The 26,168-nt window shown below is 34.7% G+C and overlaps 1 protein-coding gene and 3 pseudogenes across 1 annotated transcript; 3 read left to right on the forward strand and 1 right to left on the reverse strand.

Moving 5' to 3' along the window:
• Positions 1–15,950: 15,950 nt before the first annotated feature.
• On the reverse strand, positions 15,951–17,209 carry LOC18026668. The gene is made up of 4 exons (XM_006410045.2): positions 17,017–17,209; positions 16,595–16,804; positions 16,353–16,501; positions 15,951–16,238 (listed from the first exon to the last, which is right to left on the reverse strand). The coding sequence occupies exons 2-4, from the start codon at positions 16,773–16,775 to the stop codon at positions 15,984–15,986; spliced, it is 585 nt and encodes a 194-aa protein (XP_006410108.1). The 5' UTR covers positions 16,776–16,804; positions 17,017–17,209; the 3' UTR covers positions 15,951–15,983.
• Positions 17,210–18,707: 1,498 nt separating this feature from the next.
• LOC18026669 lies at positions 18,708–20,949 on the forward strand (annotated as a pseudogene).
• Positions 20,950–22,162: 1,213 nt separating this feature from the next.
• LOC18026670 lies at positions 22,163–22,764 on the forward strand (annotated as a pseudogene).
• Positions 22,765–23,404: 640 nt separating this feature from the next.
• LOC18026671 lies at positions 23,405–23,992 on the forward strand (annotated as a pseudogene).
• Positions 23,993–26,168: the final 2,176 nt, after the last annotated feature.

Genomic DNA, 26,168 nt, shown 5'->3' on the forward strand with positions numbered 1-26,168 from the left:
ATAATATTTATTTTTTAGTTTTTTATATAAATTCTTTATTTTTATAAATTTTTAAAAATAATAGTTTTTGAAAACTCTAATTTTCAGTGTTAAGGTAGAACCAAATAAAAATTTATACATAATTGTTTTATTCAGCAATAACATTAGATTTTGTAAACTTTTTTAATTTTCTGATTCAGCAATAATATTAAAATTTGCAATTTTTTATTTTAAATATTGATTTAGACTAATAAAATTGTCTTTTAAAATCTAAAGTGGACACTCTGAAAACATTTAACTTCAACTTTTATTAGCACTAGATCTTGCATCCACGCTACGCGTAGGTATTTTGTTGATAAAATTATATGCAATCAATTATATTTATTAAGATGCAAATTTTATACATTAATATTTTAATAATATATTAAAAATATTATGTTCATCTAATAATTTTTATGTAAATTGTGAATTTTTTATGATTTTGTTTTGAATCTATGTACAATATGTCATATTTTAAAGACGTATTATTTGGTCGAATACTTATATCTATATATTCCCCAACCAACTATATTTTTTATTTTTTTTCTTTCTCTTATTTAACCAATACAAATTTTTATTCTGATAAATTAATTGAAAAAACAAACTAACAAAGGAAATAGATTAATAACATTAATTTGAAAACAAAGTAATAGTTTTTATAAAATGAATAAATTCACACTAAATTTGTGAACTAAATTTATTTTTGTCAATTAGTTTTGTAAATTTTTAAATAATTTTTCAATAATTATACGTCATCCTTTCTAATAAGAATGAATTTTGTTAACATGTTTATTTTTATTCTCGTTATATCTGTTTTTAATGAATATATCGTATTTATTTATTTTAATAATTTTGTAGGAGTATATTCAGTTTCATCATATTTATTTTTACATCTTATAATTATAATTATATAGGTAAAACCGGTATAAATTAATGCATACAAATTTTAAAAAATAAAATAACAAATTGAACAACTCAAAACTAAAAACTTCTACATTAATCTATTGTAATTTCAAATTGAATATACAAAATCTAAGTTTTATATCATTTTTGCATAATTTATTACATGAGAGTATGTAAAAATATATTTTGCATATGTGAAAAAAAATCTAGATGAATAAAAATCATATTTATTAGTTATTTAAAATTTCACGTGAAAAGCTTTAAAATCAAGAAACTTAAGCTTGTATAAGTAGCATATATATTTTTTTGTTTATAGATAATAAATTAAATTTATAACTTAAACAGTGATAATGGAGATTTAATATCATGTTGGTTTTTTTGTTGTTGTTAATAGAGATTTCTTTATTTTGTTATTTTTTTCTTAACCATAATATTATAATTAGAAAACTTTTTTTTAATTTACAATTTTGATATATATACAAATAAAATTGAATTTTTAAATCTTGATGTGGATACCTTGAAAATAATATAGCTTTAACTGTTATTAATAATAGAATAATTTTAATTAACAATTTTTCTTATATTGTTTTGTATCAACAATATAATTTTATAATTTTTTTTTTTTTAATTTTAATTATTGAGGTGCGCTAATAAAATTGACCTTTTAAATCTTATGTGAATCCCTAGGGGCATATAGCTTCAACTTTTATTTTCTATAATTTTTTTTGTTAACTATATAATTTTAAAAATTTGAATTTTTTTCTTAATTTGAAGTATTGATGTGACCAACAGAATTAGACTTTTAAATCATATGTGAACATTCTTAGAAGCATATAGTTTTAACTTTATTAGTAATAGATTTAGAATTAAAGCTGGAAGATCTCACACGAGGCCAGTGATTTTGGTCTCTCCTCTTTTTTTAAGGCTTACTGAATCTATTTGAATACTGCTTGATCAGCTAATTGTTACTTTTGTGATCAAGTTGGGTTGTTATAACTCCATCAGGTTCCAACCTCGGATACCTCAACTCATTCGTCTTTATAATGTAACATTTTTCTCTATTTTCAGTGCTTCGTTTTTCAAAAGTGTCGAGTATCAATCACTTGACATGTTTCTCAGATTGCTTGGAATTTATCATTTTTCTAAAATTCGGTGGTCAAATTTTAAAGATTTTACGGTTGCCGTTTTAATGTTAAATTTGCTTGTAGTGACTTTCTGTATATCTTTTTTCATAATATTCTTTGTAATTGAACTAATAGTTAAACATATAATACAATCAAGTAGCTTCTTCTATGTTGTAATGACTCATTTTTTAGTGAAATCTAACTCTATTTTTTGTTTTTTTTTTTTAAATTTGAAATGGTTGCATACACAGAAAAACAAAAACTTAAAATTTATTATAATTATGTGACAAATTTTTAAATGTTAATGTAAGAGTCTCTAGATATTTGTTTGGTTCTTTTATATTGTAATGCTCATTCTTAAGTGAAATGTAACTCTATTTTTTATTTTTTATTTTATTTGAAATAATTGTACACACATACACATAAAAAAAAACTTAAAATTTATTATAGTTATGTGACAAGAATTTGGATGTTAATCTGATACAGCGTCATATCATTATGGGCTAAAGTTTTAAGTTTTAAGTTTGTCGTTGGGCTTTTAATTACTTACGTATTTCCTTTTCGTCGATTAATTAACCGTCATAGATTTAGGGTTTTATTTCACGATGTATAAGTACTCTAGATTGAGCTCTATTGTTCTTTGGTTTTTTTATATATAAAGAAAGAGAAGTTCTTCTCAACCTCTTGTGTCAACCGAGCTTTGCTTCCAGATTTACTACAAGAGATATCGATAAGAAACTTAGAGCTTGAGAACTCTTGTTTCTTGTCTTTTACGCTTCTAGCTGCTGCAACAGTTGGTATCAGAGACAGCAACGTTCTGAGATGCCGTCGTAAAAGAATCTTCATCAACAGTTGGATGAGCAAACCAATGCTCTTCGTGAGGTGATGGTCGACTTTCAACAGGAGCTGCGTCAAGCCCTCCAAGAGTCGATCGAAGCTGCCTTACGTGCAATGCTCCGGTGTTGGATGTGATAAGATATAGGAAAGTACATAATTCTCTCCCTGTAATTATGCTATAATAACTCTCATATATTGTATTTCCTTTCTCTGTATTATGTCTCTCTGTATATAATCAAGCTCACACACTATCAATAATATTATCGATTCCATATCTTCATTATGGTATCAGAGCTGCAATAGGTTTAACCTATTCTTTTCTAGCCGCCACTCTCCTTTCTTCTTCTTCTTCTTCCTCTAATTTCTGTTTCTTCTTACTCTCTCTCATCATGACGGATCCCACAGCAGAACCAACTGCAGTTTTTAACACTGAAAACCCACAAAACACTCTTTTATCGGTGAACATGTCCAGTGTCACCAAACTCACCGATGTCAACTACATCATGTGGAGCAGACAGGTTCGTGCACTCCTTGAAGGCCATGAACTCCAACACTTCATCGAGGATTCTGATATTGTTCCTTCATCTACCGTTGTCGTGAATGGCGTCTCGACGCCGAATCCAGCATACACTCCTTGGCGACGACAAGATCGTCTTCTCTACAGCTCCATCATCGGTGCCATCTCTCAACCGATCCAACCAGTCATCTCCAGCGCCAACACAACCAAAGAAGTCTGGACAATGCTTGCAAAAACTTTTGGTAATTCATCTCGTGGTCACACCCGTCAATTACGCTTTCAGATCAAACACTGCGTCAAAGGTACGAAGACAATTACAGAGTACCTGCGTTTCATCAAATCCAAAGCCGATGATCTGGCTCTTCTGGGTAAACCAATGGGTCAAGAGGACTTAACAGAAGATATTCTCGCTGGTCTGAGTGACGAATTCAAAGCTGAGATCGATGCCATCAATGGTCGAGATACCCCCATTTCTTTTTCCGAACTTCATGAGCAAATGTTAAATCGCGAAGCAATGATCCTTTGTTCCGAGCCTTCCTCCGTCGCACCAATCGTTGCAAATGCAACAGACACACGTCCCCGGCAGAATCAGAATCGCAATCAGACTCACAACACCAACCAGAATCGAGGACCTAACCGTTTTTCCAAGCCGTATTTGGGATGATGCCAAGCTTGCGGTATCCAAGGACACAGTGCAAAATATTGCCCCGATTTTCGCATCGTCAGAGGTTCCAGCACTCCACAACAACAATGGTCTGCTCCACCTCAATCCCAAACACCTTGGAGACCACCTCTCCAACAGCAAACATGGCAACCACGTGCTAATCCTGCTTTATTATCTGATTCGTCTACTTGGTTGGTCGACAGTGGCGCCTCTCATCATATGACATCAGATCTTGCGAACCTCTCTCTCCATACTCCATATAATGGAGGCGATGATGTTCTTCTTGGAGATGGCTCAGGACTCACTATTTCCCACACTGGTTCTTCCTCTCTTCCTTCTTATACTCGTCCTTTTTTCTTAATAATGTTCTTTGTGTTCCATCTCTTGACAAAAATTTAATCTCTGTTTTTCAACTCTGCAAAACTAACGGTGTTGCTGTGACTTTTACACCCACCTACTTCCAGGTGAGGGATTTACAAACGGGGGCTCTTCGTCTGGAAGGCAAGCCTAAAGACGGCACCTATGAGTGGCCGAAAACTCTAGCTTCTAAACCATCTCTTGCTTTTGCTTCTGTGGTGAAAACTAGTTTATCGGATTGGCATTCTCGTTTAGGCCATCCTGCTTTCCCTATTCTTCAAAAAGTAGTTTCAACTTTTGATTTACCGCTTTCTTCAAATGTTTTAATGGCTCAGCCATGCATTTCTTGTTCAATTAATAAAACTCATAAGTTACCTTTCAAAAGATTCATCGTTAAAATCTTTTCATCCTTTGCATATTGTATTTTCTGATGTGTGGACATCTCCACTTATTTCAGTAGATGGCTTTAAGTATTATGTAATTTTTGTAGATCATTTTACTCGTTATATTTGATTATACCCATTAAAAAGAAAATCACAAGTTTTAGAAGTTTTTACAAGATTCAAAGTATTGGTTGAAAATCAATTTCAAGCCAAACTTCGAACTCTTTATACGGATAATGGGGGTGAATATATTGGACTTACAAGTTTTCTTTCCAGTCAAGGTATTTCTCATATGACAAGTCCCCCCCATACACCGGAACACAATGGCATTTCTGAGCGTCGACATCGTCATATTGTCGAAACGGGTCTTGCTGTTATGTCTCATGCATCTATGCCTAAGTCATATTGGACTTACGCATTTGCGACTGCCGTATATTTAATAAATCGAATGCCCACACCTGTGCTATCTTTTTCCACTCCATTTCAAAAATTGCATGGGCATTCACCAAATTTTCATAAATTACGAGTTTTTGGTTGCTTGTGTTTTCCATGGTTACGTCCTTATACAACACATAAATTAGATGATAGATCCAGTCCGTGTGTTTTTCTTGGTTATTCACCAAGTCAAAGTGCATATTTCTGTCTTGATCGAAAAACATCACGAATATATACTTCTCGCCATGTTGTGTTCCATGAATCAATATTTCCTTTTGCTTCTAACACTTGTCAAATTGAGCAGCTTGAACACAGTGATTCAGGTCCACCTACGTATCCGCCTGTCTCCATCATTCGACCAGCCGTACCGGTTCAAACTACTGCACCATTACCAGTTGATCCACCGGCACCAATTTCACCTCAAATACCACCGACCGTCACTGCCATAGACACGTTGACCTCAACATCAACTACTGCTCCTCCAACTCCAAATGCTCATCATTCACCTCCACCGGCACCAGCCCCTGTTCTTGTGCCAGCTCCTCCACCACTGCTTCCTACGCGAGCAAGCACAAGAACTCGTAAACCAGTTCAAAGGCTCAACCTTCATGCGACGATCACACCTGCAACAGAAAGGATACCAACATCAGTGGCGGAGGCACTTAAAAGCCCTCATTGGCGTCAAGTTATGAGTGTTGAGATAAACTCTCATGTGAGAGAACATACATGGGATCTCGTGAACCGGCTAACGTTTCTAATGTTGTTGGTTGCAGGTGGATCTTCACCATCAAACGCAAACCAGATGGCTCCATCGAAAGATATAACGCACGTCTCGTCGCTAAAGGATACAACCAACGCCCTGGCATTGATTACCATGAAACATTCAGCCCAGTAGTTAAACCTGCCACCATCCGCATTGTTCTCAGCACTGCTGTTTCACGCGATTGGCCTCTGCGACAGCTAGATGTCAACACAGCATTCCTACAAGGTCGTTTAGAGGATGAAGTATACATGGCTCAACCCACTGGATTCGTTGACAAAGATAACACCCACGCAGTTTGCAAGCTTCGCAAAGCAATCTATGGTCTTAAACAAGCACCGCGAGCTTGGTACAATGAACTCAGGACGTTCTTACTTCAATCAGAGTTTACAAACTCTTTAGCAGATGCCTCCTTGTTCATCTACAACAACAATGGGATCCTCCTTTACATGTTGGTCTATGTCGATGACATTATCATCACCGGCAACAGCTCCACTCATATAACCCGGTTTATCGAATCCCTCTCTAAACGCTTTTCCATTAAAGATTTGGGAAACCTTACTTATTTTCTTGGTATAGAAGTCACTCGCTCATCCAAGGGATTACACCTAACACAACATCGTTATATTGCAGATCTCCTACATCGGACCAAGATGACGAATTCAAAGAGTGTCTCCACTCCAATGTGTTCGACTACACGCCTTACTCTCCATTCCGGAACGGTTCTAGATGATGCCTCAGAGTATAGAGCTGTCGTCGGAAGCCTCCAATATTTATCACTTACCAGGCCAGACATTTCATTTCCCGTCAACAAGTTGTCCCAATTCATGCACCGACCGACGACAGAACATTGGACGGCTGTGAAACGTGTCTTACGTTATCTTGTTGGGACCATTAATCGTGGCATCTTTCTTCACTCCAACAATCAGCCAATATTACATGCTTTCATGGATGCGGACTGGGCCGGCAACAAAGACGACTTCACCTCTATTGGCGCATACATTGTCTATCTTGGTAGACATCCCATTGCATGGTCTTCAAAGAAACAAACCGGAGTTGCACGATCTTCTACTGAAGCAGAGTACCGGTCCATCGCCAATACCACATCAGAAATTTGTTGGATCACATCACTGCTCTCTGAGCTCGGCATCCAAACACCGTCAACCCCGGTGATATACTGTGACAACATCGGTGCAACTTACTTAGCAGCCAACCCAGTCTTTCACTCCAAAATGAAGCACATAGCGTTGGATTATCACTTCATCCGTCAATTTGTTCAAAGTGGTCAACTGCGCGTCTCTCATGTCACATCTGCGGATCAACTTGCAGATGCCCTCACAAAACCATTACCCCGTGCTCAATTCGACAATCTCTGCGTCAAGATCGGACTATCCTACGACCGTCCATCTTGAGGGGGTGTGATAAGATATAGGAAAGTACATAATTCTCTCCCTGTAATTATGCTATAATAACTCTCATATATTGTATTTCCTTTCTCTGTATTATGTCTCTCTGTATATAATCAAGCTCACACACTATGAATAATATTATCGATTCCATATCTTCATTAGGATGATGATTCAGAAGGCGATGAAGGGAATCCGTTTGGCGTCAGACGCCAACCTCGTCAACAACAGCAACAAGCTGTAGGTGATTTTCTCCATGGGGATAATCACCGGTGGGAGTTGGGTTTTCAACTCGATCTTCCTGAATTCTCCGGAGGCTTACAGGCGGAGGATTTTCTGGATTGGCTCAATACAATGGAAAAGCTTTTAACGTTTAAGGCTGTACCCACAACATGCGCGTCTCACTGGTGGCGACATGTTTCAAGGGAAGAGCTTCGGCGTGGTGGCAACAGCTCAAGGTTCAACGTGCTAATTCAGGGAAAGCTTGCATTGGGTCTTGGGAGAAGATGAAGAAACCTATGCGCCGCTACTTCTTGCCGTACAATTATGCTTGCACCATCTGCGTCAGGGATCGACGAGTGTGGATGATTACGCGTTAGAATTTTTTTCTCTCTTGGCTCGAAACAGTTTAATGGAAACAGAGGAACAATCTGTTTCTCTCTTTATTAGAGGCTTAAAGCTACAGATACAGAACCAACTGCTTCAGTTCAATCCTGCATCTGTTTCTGAAGCACATCAGCGAGCGGTGCTCATCGAACAGAGTCTACGAGGGTCTTCTTAGGCTTCGTCTAGTTCACGTTTTTGCACTAATCCTCCTAGTGAAGCAGGTGCTATTGCCAAGACAGAGCAAACAATTACATCGGCTCCACCAGACAACGGTGGTGTCATCTCAATACCAAAGGCAACTCTTACAATCGCCTTTACATGTTTTAATTGTGGTGAAACAGGACATCGTCAATCCGCGTGTCCTAAGCGTGTTCTTTTTGGTGACGATGAAATTGTGTTTGATCCGGAGGTGGAGGATCAACAACACACAGAAACTGAGGAACGTGTTACAGGTGATGCAGACAATTTGCTAGTTACTCGAAGGAGTTTTCTCACTCCACAGATCGAAGAGTCGTGGCTTCAAAGTAACATTTTTCGGTCGACCTATACAATTCGGGGCAAAGTGTGCCGTCTTATTGTGGATTCGAGAAGTTGTACAAATGCAATTTCAGAGGAAGCTGTGGGTAAATTAGTTCTTTTCACCGAGCCTCATCCCACCCCGTATCGACTTGCCTTGCTGAATAGCAAGCAGATATCCGAATTTCTAGACGCTGCCGTGTTCTTTTTTCAATTGGCTCTAGTTACAAGGAGCTGGTTTGTTGCGATGTGGTTCCCATGGACGCTGGTCACTTGCTTTTGGGTTGTCCATGACAGTATAACAGGAGGACGGTTCACGATGGTTTCACTAACACCTACACTTTCAGTTTCGAAGGAAAGCGTATTACTCTTCTTTCCTCACAGGAAATGATGGTCCCTAAAACACCTGATCAGCACATTGTGTCTTCTCCTGATACAAAGCAGCTGCCACCGCCTGTGTTTTTTGTTAACCGATCTCAGTTTCTTGAAGATTGTGCTGAATCTGCTGGTGGGATGGTTCTTATTCTTAAACCGTCGTCGCCTCCAACGTCGAGTACTATTCCCACAGAGTTTCAAGATCTTGTTAGGGAGTTTCAGGACGTTTTTCCTGAAGAGCTTCCTTCCGGTCTTCCTCCTCTACGAGAAACATTGCATTGATTTGGCTCCGAACGCTGCGCTTCCAAATCGACCACATTATCGCATGTCTCCGCAGGAACACGATGAATTAAGACGCCAGGTGGAAGATCTATTGTCCAAAGGGTATTTACGCGTGAGCCTTAGTTCGTGCACAGGTTCTAGCTCTCCTCATTCCTAAACAGGATGGCACTTGATGAATGTGTGTCGACAGCCGCGCGATTAACAAAATCACTGTTCGATATTGGTTTCCAATACTATGTTTGGATGATCTTCTTGACCAGATCAGAGCAGCGACCAGCTTTACCAAGCTCGACTTTAAAAGCGGCTATCACCAAATTCACATTCGACCAGGAGATGAATGAAAAACAGTGTTTAATAATTTTTAAATACAATAATAGAATTACCAATAAATAATTATCAAAAACTTTTTTATTGAACAATAATATTAGAATTTGTAAATATTCTTAATTTTCTTATTCCAACAACAATATTAGAATTTGTAAACTTTTTTGATTTGGTTTGTAGATGTGGACCAATAAAATTACTTTTTTAGATCCTATGTGGACACCTTTGAAAGTATTTAGCTTCAAATTTTATTAGTATACTAGATTTTGCATCTACGCTACGCATGAGTATTTTGTTAATAAAAATTATATGCAATTAATTATATTTATTAAGATATAAATTGTATATATTAATGTTTTAATCATATATTAAAATATTATAGTGTTGATCTAATATTTTTTATGTAAATTGTGATATTTTAACGGTTTTGTTTTGGTCAAACACTTATAAATTAATATACCAAAATCAACTAAATTTTTTACAAATTAATCAAATGTTACTTTTTACACATAGTATTAACATGATAATAAAATATTATACATTCACTTCTTTAAATCAAGAAGATATTTTTTCCATCATTTTCACTTTTATTTTAATTATATATATATGTTCTTTTAAAAATAAAAATTTAAAATTTAATCTTTTTCTTCTCTTGTTTAATAAATAAATTTTTATTTTGATATATTAATTTAAAAAATAAACTAATAAATAAAATATTTGCTTTGAGATTAATAAAAACTTTAAATTTTATACCAAAACAAGAGTCGAATATGAAATGAATAAAATGACACAAAATTTGTGAATAAATATATTTTTGTCAATTAGTAGTGTAAATTTTTAAATAAATTTTCAATGATTATACATCATCTCTTCTAATAAGAATGAAATTGTTTTTTCATCTTCTATATTTTTATCCTTGTTATATCGGTTTTTTCAATGAATCTATCATATTTATTTAATTTAATAATTTTTGTATGATTATATTTACTTTCATCATATTGTATACAAATCTATAAAAATAAAACAAATTAAACAACTCAAAACTAAGAACTCATACATTAATATATTGAATTCCAAATTGAATTTATAAAATGTAAAATTTTTGATCATATTTGCATAATATATTACGTGAGAAAAAATATTACATATTTTCGCATAATATATTACATATTTCGATAATATGTTTTGCATATATGAAAAAATTAGATGAATAAAAATCATAAATTTTAGTTATTTAAAATTCTACATGAAAAGCTTTAAAATCAAGTAACTTAAACTTGTATAAGTAGCATATCTTTTTTTATAGATAATAAATTAAATTTGTGATTTAAACAGTGGTAATGGAGATTTTAATATCATGTTGTTTTTTTGGTTAATAGAGATTTCTTTATTTGTTTCATATGTTTTTTTAATCATAATAATAGAATTATAAAACTTTTTTAATTTATAATTTTAATATATATGAATAAAAATGAATTTTTAAATACTGATGTGGATGCCTTGAAAATAATATAGCTTTAGCTATCATTAATAGGGCTGGAATTATTATCCGGTATCCGCTATCCGATCCGGTATCCGGTCCTATCCGATCCGTAAAAATCGGATATTCGTGTAGTTCGGATCCGGATCCGGATAGTGAAATTAAGTATTCGGTTATTTCGGATACGGATCCGGATAATAGAAAATTTTGAAATCGGATATCCGTTATCCGTTATCCGTTTATTAAGATTTTCAAAACTTTGAAATTTTTGGATATGCATTTATTTATTTTTTAATTATGTTCGAAATTTGTTTTTGGTTTAACTCTTTTACACATGATTGAAATTTATATTGCATGATGATTTTCTATTTCAGATTGTGAGAGAAGAACATGAAAATAGATAACACAAGGATATGAAGATAAATTAACTTCTCTATTACTATTTTCTCTTTTGCTATGTAAATTTTTAAACTTTGTGCTATTTGAATGCTACTTGAATGCTTTTAAATTTTTGGTATTTGTAATTTTTGCTATGATGATATATTTTAATTATATATGTTATCTCATTATAATTTTAAAAATTTAATATTTTTTTTTTAAAATCAACGAAACCGGATCTCCGGTCGGATATCCGTAAATATTCGGTTCAAATCGGATATTCGGTTCAAACCGGATATTCGGTTTTTGGATATCCGGAGTTTTCGGATCCGGATCCAGATAGTAAAATTGATTATCCGTCAAATCCGGAGCCGGATCCGGATACCTTGAAAAGTCCGGATATTCGGCTCCGTATAGAATAATTTTAACTAACAATTTTTCCTATATTATTTTGTATTAATAATGTAATTTTATAATTTAGAAAAAATTTTAATTTTAGCTATTGATGTGTAATAATAAAATTTACCTTTTATATCTTATGTGGATGTCCTTAGAGGCATATAACTTTAACTTTTTTTTTTAACAGCCTAAGTATCTAGAGCGGTTCGACAAGCCAAACCGGTGGTACTGAGTTTACATAAATAATATCATGATGGTAGACTCGAGTACTTTTTGTTAGGTTGTCTGCCTTCAAATTTTTTGCACGTGGGATATGCGATATCGAAAAAAAGTTGAACCTATTCAACTTTTATTTTTCTTTAAATATATTTGTTTGTTAACAATATAATTTTAAAATTTAAAAATTTCCTAAATTTTAAATATTGATGTGGACCAATAGAATTAAACTTGTAAATCATATATGGACATTTTTAGAGACATATAGTTTTAACTTTTATTAGTAATAGATTTAGAAATTAAAACTGGAAAATCTCACACAATGCCTGTTGCGGCAAGTGATTTTAACCTCTCCTCTTTGTTTAAGGCTTACCGAATGTATTCGGATGTTGTTTGGTCAGCTAATTGTTACTTTTGTGGTTCATGTTGGGTTGTTAAAACCCATTCAGATGTTATGTCATTTAAAAAAATTTCCTCAGATACCTCAGTCTCCTCCGCTATGTTCTTTTCTCTATTTTCAGTGTTTGGTTTTTCAAAAGTGTCGAGTATCAATCACTTGACATGTTTCTCGGATTGCTTGAAATTTATCATTTTTATCAAATTTGGTGGCCAAGCTTTGGAGATTTTACGATTTCTTTTTCAATATTAAAGCGGCTTGTAGTGCCTTTGTTTATATCTCCTTTCATATTTTTATAATTTAGCTAATAATTAAACATATAGTTTAGTCAAGTTTGTTCTTGTAGTGGCTTTATTTATATCTTTTTTCATTATATTCTTTGTAATCTTATACTAATAAAAGTTGAAGTTATAAGCTTCTCAAGGCATCCACATAGGATTTTAAAAACAATATTCTATTGGTCCACATCAATATTCAAAATTAAGGAAAATTTACAATTTCTAATATTATTGTTGAATAAAGAAATTAAAGAAATTTTAATTTTAGTTTTTAAATAACACATATATAATTGAAATAAAAGTGAAAATGATGAAAAAAACAATTTTTTCTTCTTGATTTAAAGAAGTGAATGTAGAATATTTTATCATCATGTCAATACTATGTTTAAAAAGTAGCATTTGATTAATTTGTAAAATTTTTAGGCAGTTTGAATATATTAACTTCTAAGTATTTGATAAAATAACACATTTTTGAAATATGACATATATAGATTAAAAAAATCGTGAAAACATCACAATTTACATTAAAATTGTTATATCAACATCATAATACTTTTACTATATTATCAAAACACTAATATATAAAATTTATATCATAATAGATAATTGATTGTATATAATTTTTATCAACAAAATATCCACGCGTAGCGTGGACGCAAAATCTAGTGTTATACTAATAAAAGTTGAAGCTATAGGCTTCTCAAGGCATCCACATAGGATTTAAGAAATCATTTTAATTGGTCCACATCAACATTCAAAAATAAGAAAAATTTACAAATTGTAATATTATTGCGTAAATAAAGAAATTATGAAGGTGTCCACATAAGATTTGAAAAATCAATTTTATTGGTCCACATCAATATTCAAAATTAAGGAAAATTTACAAATTGTAATATTATTGCTGAAAAAAGAATTAAGAAAGTTTATTGATCCAATAATTGTTTTTATTAGTCAACCTCAACATTGAAAATTGAAAAATTTCAAAATTCTATTATTGTTTTTAAAATTATAAAAGTAAATAAATTATATTTAAAATTCATAATTAATTTGACCCAAAAAAAGTAAACATAATTGATATCCAAACTTAGGTTTATATGAAATCAAATACGAAAACTAACGTGATGAAATTCCTCAAGTTATTAATTACAGAAACCAAAAATATATAATTGGGGAAAAAGGCTCTTCTTAATAATAAAAAATAAAATAAGTAATATTAAAATAGGAAATTTTTAATTTAAATTAGATATCTACACACATATTTAGAGACTCTTACATTAGCATCCAATTTTTTTGTCATATAATTATAATAATTTTTTTAAGTTTTTTTTGTCACATTCCTTATTTTTGAATGTTGATGTGGACCAATTAAATTAATTTCTTAAATCCTATATGGACACCCTTAGAAGCCTATAGCTTCTCCCATTTTTAATAAAATTCCAGCGAGAAGCATACAAGTACCGTAATGCGCTTCCCAGTGGGTGTCAGGTAACCAAGTATGTAAAAGTATAATCGGTAATTTAACGGCAAAAGCAATAAAAAATCCAATATAAAATAGTATTTCGAGTGTGACAGGATAGGATTGATTAGCTAATAGTTCTAAATTTAATGTTGGTTCGTTCGAACCATATAAACTTATACCTAAAACTCCTATTAATAAAAAAAATAGAACTTCCTGCGGTGTGTAAAATAAATTTGGTAGCTGAATACAGACGTTTCTTTCCACCCCACATGGATAGAAGTAGATCAACAGGAATTAATTCTAATTCCCACATGATGAAAAAAAGTAAAAGATCCCGAGAAGAAAATGATCCTATTTGACCGCTGTACATTGCTAACATGAGGAAATGGAATAATAGGGAATCCCGAGTAACTAGAAAAGCCGCTAAAGTAGTAATAAATCCCATCAGTAAAATCGTTCCTATCGAAAGTCCATCTATTCCTAGCTCCAGTAATAATTAAAAAAACTGATCCTTTTATAATCTTCGGACAGTTGAATTAATGGATCGTCCAGTTTAAAATTATAAGAGCAGCTCCAACGCTGGGTAAATTGGGGTTCATCGGTGGATTTATGATGTATTTTCGGTTTAAAATAAATAATAAAGGCCCAATATTGAAAACAGCGGTCCTTTCTGATGAACCTGAAGCAGCAGCTCGTCAAGAGATTTATCAGTCACGTGCCGCATTTTCATTGGTTGAAGCAGAAAGAAGAGAGAAAAAAATGTTAAGGGGTATCAAATTTTTTTTTTGTTTCTAGAAAACTCATTTTTTAATCTTTTTCTCATGTGTTTTTAATTATATGTAATGAAGAAGTTTTTTTAAATTATAATAAATTAAATGTTTAAATTTGATTTTTGAAAAAAAGATTGTAAAAAAAATTATTATAATATTCCAAAGAACTCTTTGATGGGATTCAGGGTTGGACACCAATTTTTCCAAAGAGTTCATCCAAAAATATTTTGTCAAAAAAACTAATAAAAAATTCTGATGAACCCTATCATTGGGTTCAGGATTGAAGGTGGTCTAACAGCATATGTCGTTATAAGCAGTTCTAAGATACAAATGCATATAGTATACCATTTGTTGACTTTATTTCTCCTATACGGGAGAAATAACATTAACGAACCGGCAGATATTGGAAAAACAACAATTATTGTTAATCAAGGAAAATCATTCGTGGTAGAGACAAGATACACCAGGTCCAAAGAACGCGTACTCAAAAAAATATATAAATAAAAAAATATAATTTAATTTTTTTGAGTACGAGTACTTATCAATAAAAAAAAAAAATGTATTCTAAATTTATTCAAATGAGGTTTTCGGTAATGTATTTTGAAATTTTTCAATTTTCAATGTTGAGGTGGACTAATAAAAAGAAATTTTAATTTATTTTTCCAGCAATAATATTACCATTTGTAAATTTTTTTAGTTTTGAATGTTAATATAGATCAATAAAATTGATTTTTAAATTCTATGTGGACACCTTAATTTCTTTTTTTACGCAATAATATTACAATTTATAAACTTTTCTTATTTTGAATGTTGATGTGGATCAATTAAATTGATTTATTAAATCTTATGTGGACGCCTTGAGAAGCTGATAGCTTCAACTTTTATTAGTATATATATAAGATAAGATAATATATATATAAGACTAGATATTTGAAAACTACAATTAAACAAACAAAAATGAAAATTAGTTACTGGTCAATTAGCGACTTCATAGGAGAGTGTATTAACGCGTGAAATCGTTTCAGGCCACCTAAGACCGCTTAAGAGAGCCTAACACTGTTTAATGACGAACTAGGGAAAATGATCGTCAGGTCTGTGGCTATCGCCGCCTAAGCGATCGCCTGTACCGCTTTTTAGAGTACTGATTATTATGCTTTTTTAAACAATCATTGTATAATATAAAAATGGTAACAGGAGCGAGATATGATACTAGGACGATCAAGTTAAGGCATTGCCTCGTTTTATGTTTTGGCTTGGAGAAATAGCTTGCCTCCGGTTGGTCATTGTCCACCATGGGCTCCATACCATCCATGTCATAGCAGAGATCCTGACTTGCGAAAACTTTTACAACAATCTACACATAATGTAACAAGAAATATAAATGGTAATGGTAATTTATTATCAAACAAAAAATATATAAACGGTAATTGACAATTCATAATGATGCAAAAGGATGATGATCAATCACCTCATCAAAATTCAGAGGATCACAAGTCGACACAGCCTTGACAGTGGATATTCCAGGGCTCTTTGCCTGGATAACCCCATAGGATGACACAGCCACAACCGTCACGTCTGAGCTAAGCCACTTGTAGTCACCGGATGCGTTTGCACAACCTATATGGAACATCAGTTGATTAACATCTCATATCCTAATCGTGGTAATTTTTATCAAACAAAGGAACAAAAAAGGATGATTCATATACGTGCCTCCGGTCACAGTTAGCTTAATCTTGTGAGAAACATGAGGGGCCAACTGGAGTAAAATCCTAGGTTTCCTGTTCAATGGGAATCGGACTACCTCCTCTGGATTCTTAGGGGAAGCCAATTTAGAAGCTCCTCCTCCAAAAACAAAAAAGCAAAATGCCAAAAGAACACAAGCCGCCCTCATTCGAAACCCAAAGATACGCTTGATGTTCACTGTCACATATTGCCAGAAAGTCGTGGGAAAAAATATATATAATATGAATTCGAGCAGATATCTATTGACGTGATTCGTTTAAGACTATGAATTACTGAAAACGTATCTAAGGCATAGATCCATTCCTAAATCAGCAAAATTCTAACCGAGGAAGGATCGATATGGTGTCCAAGAAGATCAAATGAATAAGAGAAACGGAGAGACATTGTACCTCTTTATCAGAGAAACCAATTCGTTGCTTGCCTCAGATCTTCTGGTTTTCGAGATGGGTGATTTACCACTAACCTTAAGCGGCTCTCTTCATCATCGTGACTTTGTTCTGCTCGGATCAACAATCATTGGCTCTCGATAATCTGGTAGTATTAGTTGGTTTACAATCAATTTTTTCCATGGTTTGATTTAACTTTCTCGTTCGGTTATATAAGTTTTCTGGTTTGTAATATTTTGGGCTTTCGAAAAATTGGGCTTTTTTGGGTTTTATAAAACTTTAATTTCTAAGACAATAAAAATAGTTGATAAATTCTACACTCAGAAATTTGTATATAGTTTTAGAAAAAAAAGATTCATAACTTAACAATGAGCTAGATTTGTCTTTGAAACGATTGAGTATAGAAATATGTTAAAGAAATAGTAGAATTATTCAGTAATGATAGAGTTATGTTTGGTAGACTTGTTCATAAATAATTGAGAGTGGTAGACATGTTTGTATAGAGATTGGTAGACTTGTTCGTAAATGATTAAGAGTAGTAGACATGTTCGTATAGAAATTGGTAGACTTGATCGGAAATGATTGATAGTGGTAGACATGTTCGTATAGAGAGTGGTAGACTTGTTCGTAAATTATTTTGAGATATTTGATGTCTTGAAGAGGTGCCACACATGGACCAACGAGAAGAAGAAGATGGTGGCTTTGTTGTGGATCTTGATTGTTGGCGTTGGGGCGATACATCATAATAGTAGACTCCTGTTGTGTGCTGTGAAAAGAGTGATGGATCAAGCAGCGTTTGAGAGATATCCGTGGGGTTGTCATGGTTTCACACAACTAATGGAGTCTAAAGTATGCTTCTGAGATGTACGGTGAGGTCCACGAACACAAACTCGGCAAGTACGGACTTGACACAAACTCGGAAAAATGAAAATGATGGGACTAAGTAGACTTTTTTAGGATCTAATATTCGTCTATGGGTAGACTTATTTTGTATGTCAAACAGTTATGACGGTAGACTTGTTATGTCTAACTCTGATGAAGGTAAACTTTTATTGTTTTGTACGTCGAACTCTAACAACGGTAGATTTCTATGGCAGATTGTTTTAGGACATGTTGATGAACTACACTTTCAAAGAACCATGTTTTTTTGGCATGATGTTTGTCCTTTGAAAGTTTGGTATATTTATCGTTAAAACGGTTAATTATTGGAATAGTTTGCATCAATTAGGTCGAAAACTATAAAAAAAAGTAGGTCGATACAAGTGCTTTGAAGAGAGTACAAAAATGCAGAAAGTTGTACAAGTCCAATAGACCGGTTATTACAAGATAATACTGAAAAAATTAAAGTTAGAAAGTTTAAACTTTACATGTGACGCGATTATGTCCATTTTTATCACATTTAGAGCATTTAGGCATCTCTCTTGGACGTTTGTTCGCCATGGCGATCTCGAATGCACTATTAATGCATGTCTTCTTTGGCCTACCAGTAGGATTGCAAATGAAAGGAGGATGACAAACTTTGTTAGCCACTTCTTCTTGCACTGGTAGTGCTACATCTCTTTGCATTATACTTTCTGTGTAATCATGTTGCAAGTAGTTTGTTTGGTAGTAGGGATAACATAGGGAGATTCGTGAAGTTTTTCTTGCTTCCGCAGCGGCTATGCCATGTACACCAATTTTTTACTTGGATTTAGCAGTAGTGAGCTGTGTGGTCATCAGCGAATCGAATGAGGACTAGGGTTTACTTTTGGTGTAAGTCTTTCTGTGATTGATTTTCAATTTCACGCATTGTTTTGGAGTCTAATTGAATATGGGGATAATGTAAATCAGGATGCATATTGATTTGTATATTGTTGATGGCCAACAAGAAACAATAGTCATGCCTCAGTTAGCCGATCCAGTATCTTGTCATTTTGATCATTAACTTTAATTTTGCATTATCTCTGATCTCCTGTAGATTTTCTTACTTATCTATCCATAGCCTTTCCTTAGTGGTATCAGTGTTTTGATGCTCGAATCAAACTCACGTGAACTTTAAGTGTGTGTTGTGGTTTTTTTTTGTTTTCTTGATGTGTAGGTAGTGCTGGTGATGTGTTGGAAGATGATCCCGTGGGAAGACTTAAAGTCTTTGTTTATGAGCTTCCAAGCAAATACAACAAGAAGATACTTCAGAAGGACCCGAGATGCCTCACCCACATGTTTGCTGCGAGATCTATATTGAACGGTTTCTTTTGTCCAGTCCAGTTCGAACACTTAATCCTGAGGAAGCTGATTGGTTCGACGTCCCTGTGTACACCACTTGTGAAATGATGAGAAGTGCCATTCAGCTCATTGCTTCCAACTGGCCATACTGGAACCGCACTGAAGGAGCTGGCCACTTCTTTGTTGTGCCTCATGACTTTGGACCCTGCTTCCTTTATCAAGTAAACCAAATAATATGCTCTGAATCTCTTGTTTTGTTACCCTAATTAGCCCCTGCTTCATCTATGCTTTCTGCACAAAACTTGATGCACATTGTGAATGATTGTGTGCTGCTGTTTGAATGTGCTCACTAAATTATCTCTAGCTCTGCAAATTGTGAAGAAAACATTGTTTCATACATTTTTAACTGAATCATAGACAAACCAGTTAAAAAATACTGTTTGTGTTTGGAATATTTTTTTGGGGCTGAGTTATGTGCATGTTTCATGATGTTCCCCTGTACAACTAAAGCTAGTGTTGAGTAGATCTTAATACTCAGTGTTCCTCTCTAACATTGGCGATTGACTTGACTTGCAAAGCCCTTTTTGATGTGACAAAAGCTTTTATTTGGGCTTAAGCCGTAATATATCCCTTCCGCCATGATTACCAAAGGTTCTTGCCAGCTATACTGCAAACTAAAAGAATACACACTGATGTCTTGTTTTTGTTCTACTGTGGCAGGAAGAGAAGTCAATAGGAAGCGGAATACTACCCTTGCTTCAACGGGCTACACAGGTGCAGACATTTGGACAGAGGAACCATGTTTGCTTAAAAGAGGGTTCAATCACTGTTCCTCGGTATGCTCCACCGCAGAAGATGCAGTCCCGGGAAAACTCCTCGATCCATCTTCGTTTATTTCAGAGGATTGTTTTATGACGTGGGAAATGACCCCGAGGGTGGTTCGAGGTAATTTGATCTGAATGCTTAGCCATGCAATGAAGATTCATAGACCTATTACCATCCCTGAATTGCTCAAATATAATCAGTGATGATATTTTGTTTGTCAAAATGGGCACATGGGCGCACGAGCAGCTGTGTGGGAAAACTTCAAGGACAATCCACTGTTCGACATCTCAACAGAGCACCCGGCGACATATTATGAGGACATGCAGAGAGCAATCTTCTGCTTATGCCCACTTGGATGGGCCTCATGGAGTCCAAGACTGGTGGAAGCCGTGATCTTCGGTTGCATCCCTGTGATCATAGCAGACAACATGCGATCCCTTGGGAAGATATTGGTGTGTTTGTCGATGAGAAGGATGTTCCTTACCTGGACACAATACTGACATCGATCCCACCAGAGGTTATACTGAGAAAACAGAGGCTGTTGGCTAACCCATCGATGAAACAGGCGATGCTGTTCCCGCAACCAGGGAATGCGTTTCATCAACTGTTGAATGGGTTGGCTCGTAAGCTTCCACATGAGAGGAATGTGTATCTGAGACCAGGTGAGAAGCTGTTGAACTGGACGGCAGGACCGGTTGCTGATCTGAAACCTTGGTGAGGACAAAGGTGATAGAATTGATTCTTTTGGTTGTTGGTTGTTGTCTTCTTATCTCTGTATTTTGTAGAATTAGAACCCTTTTTCTTCTTCTTATGTTGAACGGAAAATGCTTCATCATTGTGATGAAACTAGAATCCTTTTGAGAGTTTGACGTTCTACAAGAAAAAAGAGCCAAAATTAGTTCTCGTTCTCTTTACGTTTTTCAATCATTCTATAGAAAACTGAAATCAAGCAAGTGTACCTCGTATGCGTCTTTCTCTATGTGTATAGGTTTGTTTTGTGTTCACAGATGAAGTAAATTTATCAATGGCTCCACCAATGCACCTAAAAACGCCTTTCTCGATATAATTGTTTTGTCTAATGTCTTCTGAGTTTGATACCACACGAGATAAGAGCAAAAAGTTTGTACAGTGGAATCTAGTATGAAAAAGGGTAAAATTGTTAGTTAAAAAGTCTTGCCGGAATCGAACCGGCGACATAAAGATTTCTTAGAGAGAACCCATTACAGTCTTTCGCTCTACCAACTGAGCTAAGATTGGTTACTAATTTATTAGTTACGAGAACTTTTAAGTGAAAAGACTCACGCTCGAGACTAAGTTATAAGTTCACAAATCACAACCATTGACTTACCAAGTGGGATTGATTTTCATACAAAAAAGGAGAGAGAGAAGAGTGGGATTGAGTTTCAAAAAAAATTTGACCGGAAATGATGGCACTAGACGAAAGCAACAGAATCAATTCCAACTTTGGTAAGTCATAACTATCATCATTAGCAAAAAATATTAAAATTGGCAGTGGGGGCTTCTTCCAATGGATCTTCTTATCAGCAGACTCAGGGTCAGACTTCGGCTCCCGTTGTTCAGACGGAAAACGATGGTACAGCGACTTCCGGCGGACATAACGGAGAGCTTTCTCGGGACGTTGATCTCAACTTCGAGTATTTTAATATCACCTTGTAGATTTATTTTAATTTCTAAAAAAAATTGTATTTGAATTTGTATTTTAATATATTAATTATTTTCGAATTTATTTTTTAATTATAACTTTGATTTATTTAATATTAATTTATTAGTTAAAAATCAAATTTTCATTAATATATATATTTTATATACGACATAAAATCGACGTAATATATATATTTTATATTTTGTATTTGTCGATTTTACGTTAGAATATTTACGATGAATTAACGTCGAATCCTTTTACGACGAATTCCCATCGATAATTTACGACAAAATTACGTCGCTTTTTAATAATATTAATTGATTTTGACAAAACAAATTTATCACGTAATCATTGTAAATTCAATGTAATGATACATCGATTTTGTGTTAAAAAATAATTTGTCGTATTTGCGTTAGAAATATTTCCATCAAATTTATGACGAATTGTTCCGACGAAATTATGATAATTTTGTGGTGTTGGAAGTTTTACGTGGTAAAAAATACGACGCTCAATCCTTCTCTGCTGATTCTTGTAGCACTTTTGGGAGTTGCCGTGGGAGGAACCGTTCACAAAGTCGGCGACTCCAAAGGATGGACCATGATGGGCGTGGACTACGAAGCTTGGGCCTCTTCAAGAACTTTTCAAGTCGGAGACTCATTGGTCTTCGAATACAACAACGAGTACCACGACGTCACTCAAGTCACTCCCAACGATTTCGAGCTCTGTGAACCGTCTAACCCGCTAGCCACATACTGACATACATAAATGGTTCTGACATGGTCAAACTAACCAAACCGGGAGTCCAAAACTTTATATGCGGAGTTCCTGGTCACTGCGACGCGGGACAAAAACTTCAATTCCACGTCTTACCAGCCTCGTTGGGTCCCGTTGCAGCTCCTGTTCCTAGACCGGTCCGATCACCAATCTCTTCCTCGTCTCCTTCGCCGGCCAACGCTCCACAGTATCAACATCAGATTGCTCCATCACCTCTTCAAAGCGGTGCCTCGAAGTTAGCTTCTTGGATTGGCTTCAACATGTTAGCTTTGATTTTAGCTTTCTAATTTCCTCTTTAGTTATTGAGGTCTTGCTTCTTCTTTTTTTTTTTTTTTCTTTTGTTAGCGGGTGACAATGTTTATTGTTGAACAATGAGCACCGGATGTTTTCTTGCGTTACTCTATAAATTAAGTTTTGCTTCTTTACAATTCTATTTGGTTAATTGCTTTATACGTTAATGCGATCAGTTTTTTGAATTATTGAAAACAGACGTAAATGTCTTTTCAAAATGGATTAGTGATAGTATAAAGGTATTGATCTTTATAAAGAAAAGAAGACTAAACAAACATTCTCATATCACACAAAGAAGAAACATAACAGATTTATAAAAAAAGTTTAGTGTAAAGCTTTACTAGTGAAAGAATCATTTGATTCAATTTTTTGGTTATATCATCTTTAGTATTCGAAGCATATTTCTGTTTATGTAATAATCTTTTTTGTGGTTATGTAATAATCTTGTATTTTCGTTTTGAAATCAATGAATGATAAAATAGCCAAATTATCTTTTATTTGAAATAGAACAATTTGTTAGATACGATATATAATGCTTTGTAATTTTTTTTTATAAATTATGGTAATATAAATTTTTTTGTATCTAAATGTAAATAAGGAAATTGTTGACAAAAAAAAGAAAACCAAACAACGATCATGGCTTTGAACCAAAGCAAATCCTTCTTGGCTTCACTGTTGATTCTTGTGGCACTCTTTGGAGTTACCGTTGGAGGAACCGTTCACAAAGTTGGCGAGTCAAAAATTAAAAGGATGGACCATGATGGACGTCGATTACAAGGCTTGAGCTTCTTCAAGAACTTTTAAAGTCGGAGACTCTTTGGTCTTCAAATACAACAACGAGTTCCACGACGTCACTGAAGTCACTCCCCATGATTTCGAGTTATGCGTTCCGTCTAAACCGCTAGCGAAATACCAAACCGGGTCTGACACGGTCACTCTAACCAAACCGGGAATCCACCACTTCATATGCGGTGTTCCTGGTCACTGCGACATAGGACAAAAGATTAGATTGACATCCTCGTCTTACCGGCTTCGTTGGGTCCAGTGTCTGCTCCGGTTACTGGACCGGTCCGATCACCAAGCTCCTTATCGTCTCATCCACCAGTCAATGCTCCACAATATCATCATCAGATGGCTCCATCGCCTCTTCAAAGCGGTGCCACAAAGTTAGCTTCTTGGATCGGCTTCAGCTTATTGGCTTTGATCTTCGCATATTGTTATTAAGAATTTAAAATTTAGCTTTCTATTTTTTTTTTTGCGTTACTCTAACTAATTAGGTTTCGCTTGCTAGTAATTCTATTTTGTTTAGATAAATTCATTAATGCATTTTTTTTATAAAGAACATCAATGAAATTCTTTTTAACCTCAATATATTTGTTTCTCCAAAATATCACAAGTGACCAAATATATTTTTAATATTTACTTTTTGTTAAAAACAAAACGTTGAATTAGAAACATTATCGTGAGCCATATCATATGTAACGGAACAAAATCCTGATAGAAGCCCTACGATAGTTTGTTTACAAAAGGAATGGTCATTGAAATAATCTAACAAAGCTAAAATTAATTATATATTTCATAAGAAAATTATGACAAGTTGAAACAAAAATTGAACCCAATAATTTTTAGAATAATAAATTCAGAATGATCATATGACATTTCGATTTTCGGTATATATAAAAAGATTTATAAGAATTGATTTGATTATTTATGTTATTAAAGTGCTCTAATCCTTTTCGGTCAATTGTTTTAAAAAAATTCCAGAATTAAGCATGCTTATGTTGGAGCAATCTCAGGATAGTTGACCTACCGGGAAATAGTCTGTGATACCGTGCAATTGAGGACAAAACACGGGGAAAAATCACGTGGTGATTGCAGGAACAGTAAACATCTTTTACACTCCTGGATCAAGCGATTCCCGACCGTCAGACAGGGGTGAACCCATATGCCTAGAATGAGACGAACCGTCAGACAGTGGTGGGCCAACAGACCTAAGAGAGAAGGTGTTGGGCTCACTGGTAGGAGCGGTTGATAGGCCAATGGGCCTAGAGAGAGAAGACGTTGGGCCCCAGGGTATACGGCATTGGGCTCACTGGTAGGGGCGGTTGGACTCACAGGTAGGGGCGATTGGGGGCGTTCAGAGTTAATAGCCAATCCAGATAAAAATCGAATTCGGGGTTTCATGGAATTGATAGCCGGTCCGTCTGATTCTCGGAAGGGAAGAAGGGAACGGGGTCTCACACTATGGATATTCAGGTGAAAGAGATGGCTGGATTCATGTACAACCTGATAACAGGAAGATGGTTATTTTCAGAAGACATAAGCGTCAACTTCATTGCCTATGGAACGAAAAGGAGTGATCATGGAGATATATAATTGATCATTCAAGTTGTGTTTCTCGGCATAAAAAGCTTATTGTTGCATATCTGGTTTGTTTTTAAAAGCTTATAGTTATAGGTATTCTAGAGTTGCCTAGAACAAGAACAAGTTAAAATCACAATAAGTGAGAAAAATTGCATGAAACATCCCATGTTACTTTTGCCTGTTACGCATCAGCATTTCTGTGACAAGAAGATTCACAATTGTGGATATATGACAAGAAGATTCACAATTGTTTAGAGGAAAAAAAAACTACTGTTAATGTGCCTTGAATCTGAGACTGTGGAAGATACAAGCTTGCAAACTGCAAAAAGTGTAAGAAGGTGAGAACCTACAGAGCAGACCTGCGGAAGGTGAGACTTCCAAAAGGTGTGATCTGCAGAAGGTGCGACCTGCAGAAGGTGCGACCTGCGGAAGGTGCATATACACAACTGATCACAAGAGGTGTAAGCTGCATAGCTGTTTTCAAGAGGTGTAAGCTGCATAGCTGTCAGAGGAGGTGCATGTGAGCTTAAGAGCTTACTGCAGATTATCGGTTTGAGTAATGGGCCGAAGCTATCAGCATAAGGATGTTACGTGGGCTTGAGCGACAGGTCCAAATATGGTTAGGGTTAACTAGGTAACTATAAATATCTATGTTATACCTAATTCTGATGTATTCCAATTCTGATTCAGAACCTCCATCAGGGTTTTCTGAACCTTCTGCCTCCCTTAATAAATCGATTTCTTTTGTCTATGGAGGTAGCCAACATATCGTTGGTGAACCACGTTAAATTTGTGTCGTATTCTTTATGTTTATAGCTTCATCTTTTTGCATCCGTTATAACAAACTTGTATCAAAGATCCAGGTTCTGGGAGTTTCCGCATCTGGTGAGAAGATGTATGGGTTCAACGTGAGTATCGACAAATTCACAGAGAGGAACAACTTCAGTCTCTTGCAAATCAAGGTGCAAGCGTTTCTGAAGCAACAAGACTTGTGGACGGTACTGTAAAAAGACAACAAGGGTGACGCTACTGCAAT

Source organism: Eutrema salsugineum, unplaced genomic scaffold (genome assembly GCF_000478725.1).
Source record: "Eutrema salsugineum unplaced genomic scaffold, Eutsalg1_0 scaffold_10, whole genome shotgun sequence".
NCBI classification, from domain to species: Eukaryota; Viridiplantae; Streptophyta; class Magnoliopsida; order Brassicales; family Brassicaceae; genus Eutrema; species Eutrema salsugineum.

Coding starts and splice junctions, on each gene's coding strand:
- LOC18026668 (XM_006410045.2), bottom strand. CDS start 16,775: ATGAGGGCGGCTTGTGTTCTTTTGGCATTTTGCTTTTTTGTTTTTGGA. Junction 16,502..16,594: donor TAAGCTAACTGTGACCGGAG/GCACGTATATGA, acceptor TGTTCCATATAG/GTTGTGCAAACGCATCCGGT. Junction 16,239..16,352: donor ATCCTCTGAATTTTGATGAG/GTGATTGATCAT, acceptor CATTATGTGTAG/ATTGTTGTAAAAGTTTTCGC.